The sequence below is a fragment of the Myotis brandtii genome, unplaced genomic scaffold, assembly GCF_000412655.1.
Source record: "Myotis brandtii unplaced genomic scaffold, ASM41265v1 scaffold344, whole genome shotgun sequence".
Lineage (NCBI taxonomy): Eukaryota > Metazoa > Chordata > Mammalia > Chiroptera > Vespertilionidae > Myotis > Myotis brandtii.
The window spans coordinates 138,790-146,842 of NW_005363247.1; the positions used below are offsets into that span (position 1 = coordinate 138,790).

Consider the following 8,053-nt stretch of genomic DNA (forward strand, 5'->3'; position numbering starts at 1 on the left):
TAATGTTCATGTTTATCTATGTTCAGATATAATAATACCGTGATTGTACTCTTTTTTTGATCCATCGCCAACACTGAGTAATTTTGCCTGATGCTGATGTTCTGTGAAATTGTTTACACTCAGCAGGAGAACACTAATTCCTTGTCCAGGTTAGCTCTGGATATCAGAGGCTGCTTTTCTCTTCCACACTCGAAATATGCCATACTCATCTCTGCCCTCCATCGATACTTCTGTATCTTCAGGAATCCTTCCCCTAACACACTACTCAGTTTTCTCTCCAACAGCCTTTGTACTGGTTACTTGCGTTCATGCTTTGTTTCCCTAGATAAGATCATAGCACACATCTCTCTCAGCTCTGGTAGAGTACAGCAAATCACAAGCACCTAGTACTATATAGTCATAATGAAAGTGAAGGGAGAAGTTTATTGTTTTATAAACTAGAGTGCATGTGGTGAAACTGTTTCACTTAATTTAGTAAAAATCTTTCTGGAGCCCTGACCGGTTTGGCTCAGGACTTAAGAGTGTAGGCCCACTGACCTATGGAAGGGTCATGAGTTCCATTCCTGGTCAAGGGCAGGTACATCCTTATCTCATACCTCGGTTGCAGGTCAGTCTCTGGCTCTGATTGGGGCGCATTCGGGAGGCAACCAACCGATGTGTCTCTCTCAAGTAGATGTTCTCTCTCTCTCTCTCTCTCTCCTCCCCCACCCTCCTTTCCACTCTCTAAAAATCAATGGAAAAAAAATATCCTCAGGTGAGGATTAATAATAATAATAATAATAATCTTTCTAGAAAACAAGACGCCAAGAAACTTGTCAAGAACTCAGGTCTGAACCAATCAATCACTACTCATAGGAGGCAGTGTAGGTTCTGGTCTTCCTTGAGACTGGCCCAGGACTACATTTCCCATAATCCTTCAGGCTCGACATGGCGTCCAGTGGTTAGAACTACAACTCCCACAAAACCCGGCGCTCGCCACTTCACGCGATTTCGGAGAGCTCTGCCCCATTTCCCATCTCGCCTTTCGGTCCTTGAAGGAAGGGAACAAGGTCGTGAAAAAAACGGCTGGTGTGATACCGCCATATCTCCTGCTTCGGTTTCTGCACCTTCGCCGGCCTTCCAACAGGAAAATGTTGGGCCAAAGCATTCGGAGGTTCACAACCTCTGTGGTCCGTAGGAGCCACTATGAGGAGGGCCCAGGGAAGGTCAGTGTGGCAGGGCCGGGGTCGTTGGGGTGGGGGAGAGCGGACACCGGCCCGCTCCTCGCTGAACCCAGGGCCGCCTGTGGGCCGTGGGAAGGGAGACGGTCAGCCCGGAATTGAGCCTGGGACACCGACTAGCATTCGAGTTCCCCCTGGGCCGGTGGGGGGGGAAGCCCAGGACCCTGGGTGCGCGGCTTCGTCCAGGAAAGGAACGAGCAGGTGGAGCTGGAGGCCCCCTCCCCCGCCAGCACCTGCGGCGGGTCGTGGAGACCTTGTCGGCTGGTCGGACTAGAGGTCACCGGGAATGAATGAAGACGGCACGAGGGCCTGTGGTTGTGGGTCGAATCTTCTCTAACTAGTTGCTAAGTTAAGCCCTCGTTGGCCGAGGATGGGCTTAGCCTCGAGGGTGAACAGCCTGACCCGGGTGGTTAGTAGCAGCCCCCGAGGGTTCCCGGGGCTCCCGGCGCAGGCCTGCGTGCGACACGGCCTTGAGGGGGTGCCGCTTGGCTATGAAAAACCAGGCTCCGTGCTGCAGTTCGGTAGCCCGTGCCTCCTTTAACTAGGGCCTAGTTTTCAACAAATAGTAAACCAGAACAATGCTGTTTCCAAACTTACCTTTGGAGAGTATTTTTGATTTTCTAAAATAAAAGAGAAAGTTCACTATTTTACACCCGATTCTTAAGACCACTGCTCAACAGAGCCAGATTTTATTTTATTTTTTTACTTTCTAGTGTTATGTATGATGAAGGTCATAGGATTGGAAAGATAATGTTTTAAAAGGGTGCAATGATAGATTATGTAAAATGGGAAAATAGTCTATCCTCTGTGTACTTATTGGTGATCTATAAAGTCAGATGATGTGAAGCTCTTTTTGTTGCATGTTTTCTTTTCCCAACAGAATTTGCCATTTTCGGTGGAAAACAAGTGGCGGTTACTAGTCATGATGACTTTATACTTTGGATCAGGATTTGCTGCACCTTTTTTTATAGTAAGACACCAACTGCTTAAAAAATAAGGATGTTTAATCCAAGATACAGGTAATTAATTAATGGATTTCTAATTTTCCCAAAGCAGTGCTTTCCCTTTTATTTCTTCCTGTGTCCTCCACCTCTTCTTCCAAAAATATGTGTATATATTCCTGAAGTTAAGTGTGTATGTGGCATTGGTGAAGACAAGTTGATAAACCTAGCAACAAGTGTTTCTTCACCCGAAAGCCAGGGTTTATTTAGTACTATTGTTGGTTGGGTTTGCTTTATATTAATAATCTCATGTGGCTCCCTAGCAAGCCTGTGAAGTAGATGATTGGTACCTGATTGGAGACATTAAAAGTGTTAAGTTGCCCAATATTTCATAGCTAGTGGTGGTGGATCGGGATTTTTAGCCAGAGGTAACACTGTCTAACCAGGAAAGTTCTAGTAAACTGATTATTAGTCCATCTTGAGGGCAATATATTTTAATATATGCCCAGGGGAGTCTTGTGGCCTGGGATGTTAGCAGATTCCTGTGTGAGAAGAACAGATTTATTTAGTTTATTGTAACCAGAATTTCCCTCAAAAATGACACTAAGGAAGCTCTGTGGAGTAATTGGAATAAATTCCAAAGTATACTTCGGAAAATAAAGACTTTGTCATAGTTTAGAGGGAAAATTATTTGTCCAAGCCATTAATATGGAAAGAGTTTGGTGCATATGATGAAGCAAATCAGTATGAATGAAGTCATGATACTGTAAACGCTTTCTGATGTACCAGTCATAAACTGTGGTGGACAGACAATACATTGGTGAAATTACACAATTTCTGGTAAATGAATGGGATTTTTCACTACCATTAGTTTTTTGTGTGTTTTTATTCACAGATATGAAGAGGAGCATTTTAAGAGATGCAGTCTCTTTGAAAAATGGATCAAAATGTTGAACTCAACATACTAGATGTGTTTGTAAATAAACGTATGGCATGAATCCTTAATGCCTCTTCTCTGAAATACAAAATGTGATAAATTGAGCATATGTGTACCTTTTCGTTTGGGTATTATCCCTATATTAGATTCTTGACCAAAATATATGTGATTTAGCTTATGTCTTGGTCTTAAAATCTGATATTTAAGTTTGATTGCTAGGTCATGACCTTATTGGCAATTTATGTTATACATGCAAATTTGACTTTTAATTCTATACTAATTTTTATTTAAAGGGAGAGAAAAAAATTACTTTCAGTCTTCCCCTTTACTTTGAAGGAGTGCATTAGTTTTTCTGCCTCAGTGATAGTTACTTATGAGGAAAACCAGGGTTGTATACAGATTAATAAGTTCAAGAGTTTCATACTTTCCTCTAGGACTATTCCCTAAAACTAAAATTTTTGTCTTCATAAATGTGCCACTAGCCAATATTAGTCTTGTTTAGACTGAAAAGAAATACAATATTTGAAATGGAATGAAGTAGCATGTAAGGTAGAATATAGGAAATATCAATTTATTCTGATGCTTTGACTAGTAGAAATGGGTTAAAAGATAGCTCTAGTAATTGTACCCATGAATCGAATTTGAGTAATGAAAGGCGGCTTGAAAGTGTAGCAACTTCATTCCTAGGGGTATTAGGGAAAGAAAAGAGTAATTAGAAAGTATTTTCATCTCAATTTGGTCACTTTTGGAATACCTTTGATATTTACATTACAATTCATAACAGTAGCAAAATTACAGTTAAGAAGTAGCAACGAAAATAATTTTATGGTTGGGGGTCACCACAACATGAGGAACTGTATTAAAGGGTCAAGGCATTAGGAAGGTTGAGAACCACTGGTGTGTGGGGATGATTTCCATTTTGGACGTGTGGCAGTTAACTGGTAAGGAAGATTAATAAAAATATGTGAGAGAATTATTTTCCAACCTGCTTATTCCAGTTCAGGATTGCTGGTGGCTGGAGGCTATTTGGGCAGCTCAGGGTGCAAGGAATTCCATCCCAGCACACACCCACACTGTCCCACTGGCACAACTGAGATAAGCCAATTACCTTGCACATCTTCGGGATGAGGGAGGAAATCTGAGTACTACCCAGGAAAAACAAATGGGAAGAAGGTGCAAATCACACAATGGCGCTGACCCAGAATATTTTCTCATAACAGAAACATTCAGGGACCTGCTGTACATGAATGAAAAAAACCAGCAGTGGATTGCCCCATTTCCATAAAAAGGCTTCAGTGGGCTGGTTTTACTGTGTAAGAATATGGAGTGATGGAGGGTAGACAAATGTTCAGTTTTTATATTGGGATTCTCCAAAATAATAAGCAACCTGATGTGTGTAGATTTATTTTAAGGAATTAGCTCTTGCAAATGTGGAGGCTTGACAGGTCCAAAATGTGGTGGGGTCACTGAAGAGCTGCAGTTTAGTCCGAAGCATCTGTTGGAAGAATTCCCTCTTCCAGGGAAGTTTTTGTGTTTTTTTCTATTAAGGTCTTCAACTGAATGGACGAGGCTCACCCACATTATGAAGAAGAAAAACAAAAACACAGAAATACCATAGCAATGTTTGACCAATTATCTGAATACCATGGCCCAGCCAGTTTGACACAAAACTCACAATTTCATATTAGCTTGTGAATCCAGAATAAATTTTTTGTGTTGGATTGGATTTTTTAAAACTACAGAATATTTTGTAAAATATATATATATATATATTCCCCCTATGTACTAAAAAAAATAATTCAAGCTAAAATGCTCATGGTATAAATTCCTCAAGTTAATCCCAGAGCTGTTCTGCAGTTTTAGGTTGCTATTTTCAATTCCTCTAGCTGCAGTTCTAACCAGCTGTCCTGCAGATCCTTTAATAGTAGCAATGGAAAGATACCTGGAGTCAGTACTAAAATGCAAGTCGTCATAATAAGCTGTGACCATCAGTAAAATTCCAGCTTCTTAGCATGTCACCCTGGCCACACAGCTCCAATGGTTTTATGTACCATAACTTAGCTCAAGTGCCCTCTTTTCTGTAAAGCTTTTCCCTGCTGGTTCCTCCCCATTATCCCAAACATTTCACATGGAATGTGAAACCCAGGAAACAGCTTTATGATTACCTCAGCATGTACTGTAATTATTGATTTCCATACATATCTCCCATACCAGCTTGTGATCTTTCTGAGACCAGAGAAGCTTTTATTTATTCATGTATCTTGCAAGTATAATTTAGTGGTCAATGCACGGTTATTGAATGGATTGTTGAATTGAAGCCAAGAATGATAAAATTACCTGAAAAGAGCAAACCCCAGGCCTCCTAGTCCATACACCAAAATGGTGTATGTTTCAATGTTTTCTGAATATAAATGAACTTTTCCCAGGTAACTTGCTGAGTTGGGTTCTCCAAATATATATTGAAGTATTCCAATTACTGCAGTCTCAGATTATGAGTTTCTGCCAAAATGTAACGGTTATATCACTGATCATACCATTTACTCCATCCATATACTTTGTAGACAACCTTCCTTGATTAAAGAAAGTGTGTGTTAATTTGTATTCTAATAGTAGCTGTTGATCTTGCTGGTTTCAGACCAGCAAATAAGAAGCGCACTGGCTTAAAGAATTAGGGAATGTATTCTTTTCTATAACAAAAGACAGCTCAGTGAATTAATGGGCCTGTCTTAGCCTGTTGTTCCTAAACTATTTCCTTGTCATAAGACAACTGCTACAGTATAGGTATTCCATTCAGACTTGACAGTATTCAGAAAGAAAAATTACTGTTTCAAGTTATTTTTAAGAATGAAGACAGGCTTCCTAAAAACCCACCAGAAGACTCATTCACCATTTACTGTCCTTTTCTAAACATAACACTAGCCCATGGAATGGCAGGCACCACAGTCCTTAGATTTGATCAATTAGGTTTTACTCCCAACTCTTATGTGGAAGAAGGAACACGAAACAAATCAGGATTCTAATAGGGAGAAAAAAGTGGTGATTTGGTGTGCAAAAGACAGTACTTGCTGTAACTATTTTGTATAATACCCTGAAAAGATAAACCCAAGTGTAAAAATGTAATAAGCCTTTATTTTAGTATTGGAGGCCCGGCACACAAAATTTGTACACAGGTACAGTCCCTAGGCCTGGCCTGCAATCAGGGCCATCTTCCCCTGTGCCGGCCCTGGTTCCCCGTTTGCCATCAGGCGATCGGAGCCTGTCAGCCGCTGGGAGGGACCAAGAGGTTGGCCGGCAGGCCCCGTTCACCTGATGGGGGCCTGTGGGCTGGGGGCAGCTCCTGTGCTGAGTGTCTGCCCCCTGGTGGTCAGTGCACATCATAGCGACTGGTCGTTCTGCCGTTCAGTCGATTTGCATATTCATATTACCCTTTTATTGTATAGGATATCCAATAAATAAAGTCCATACCACAGGTCTTTAGAGTAGAACTTAACAGTAAGCTAATTATAGAAGAGATGAGAAATAGTGTTATACTTTTTTTTCTGTTTCTTTTCAATAGAATATAATTTATAGCAAGCAATGAAAGCTTTGACATGACTTATACTCTGTTCACGTCAACACTTTTTAAAAATTTTTTATTATAAAATAGTTTTGTTCCCATAGCTACTGAAATTTTATAAACCAGAAGGAATGTAGCCACTTAATTTCTATGTATTTGTATTGGTACCGTGAAGATTATTTTAGTGAGTATATCATTTATTGTTGATTTTATGGAGACTACTTGAATTCATATTTGAATGTGGATATAAGCCATTTGGGTCCTTCTCTAACCTGGTATACTAATCATTAGGGCTTATCAAAAACATGCCATTGTCTACTCTATGTGCATGGCAGAATTGAATTCTGTTCTCTTTGCTTTAACAAATGAAAATATGTGCAGAAATAATGTGTTTTACTTCATGGAAGCTTTAAAAGACTGTACAATTTACCAAGTTTCCTTCTTCCTACTCTTGGGATTATATCCTCTATCAGCCTTGGTTCCTGAGATACTAGTGAGTACAACCCTTTGTCAAATGTATAAAGTGAGCAAGAAACCTTCATTATTTTAAGACCCTGGGGCTTGAGGATTATTTGATAATGCAGCAAAACTTGGCCTACCCTCATTGAAATACTTGGGTATTCCATATGACCTTGAAAAGGATTACTTCTCTACATCTCTTGTTCTTCAGTTGTAGAATTCTGTGTCAACTCAATGATCTTCTAAGTACTCTTCCAATTTAAAATTCATCGTATCTACAGCGACAAATCTGGGTGCCACACAAAAGCCTGACTCAGGGTAGTAAGGAAAGATCTCCTTTCAGCATTATCAAGTGTGAACAGGGGCCAGAATGATGGAGGTAATTAGCTTTTGGCTTTTCAAGTGGTTTTTGAGCTGCAGTTTTGAGTTGCTACCTACCTGGCCTTTCCACCTAATCTCTCATTTTGATGTACTTTACTTGCCCATTGGACACTTTTGTGAAAATTAGAAAAATCAGTCCCTTCTAGGTTGACACAGCATCATGCCAGAACACACTTGTTCCCCTGTCCAATCACCTTCATCGTACGTTGTACATTGAAAAGCAGTACAACTCTCAGTAGCGTTCCTACACAAAGTCATCTCTTACTTGAGCTTTTCAGATAATCCCTGCTAAAATTTACTACCTCCTCCCAGTTTCCCCAGTCTGACAAAAGGCAGATATTACAATTATTTATACTGAATAATTACTCAGGATTCTGAGAGGGCTCCTTATTCTTTAGAATAAGCTTTGTGTGTTTTCTTTGTTGGATTCCACAACTTAGTACCATGCTTTGTAAATATTAGGTTTTCAATAGATACATTTAGATAGATGGAGGTAAGATGAATACTAATTGGGTTTAATAGCATTTCCAAGTATATTCGGAACCAGTATATGAAATTC

The 8,053-nt window shown here is 40.1% G+C and overlaps 1 protein-coding gene across 1 annotated transcript; it reads left to right on the plus strand.

The window, feature by feature from the left end:
* Positions 1 to 1,002: 1,002 nt before the first annotated feature.
* LOC102247376 (cytochrome c oxidase subunit 7C, mitochondrial) lies at positions 1,003 to 3,203 on the plus strand. The gene is made up of 3 exons (XM_005871482.2): positions 1,003 to 1,205; positions 2,101 to 2,239; positions 3,057 to 3,203. The coding sequence occupies exons 1-2, from the start codon at positions 1,131 to 1,133 to the stop codon at positions 2,215 to 2,217; spliced, it is 192 nt and encodes a 63-aa protein (XP_005871544.1). The 5' UTR covers positions 1,003 to 1,130; the 3' UTR covers positions 2,218 to 2,239; positions 3,057 to 3,203.
* The last annotated feature ends 4,850 nt before the right edge of the window (positions 3,204 to 8,053 follow it).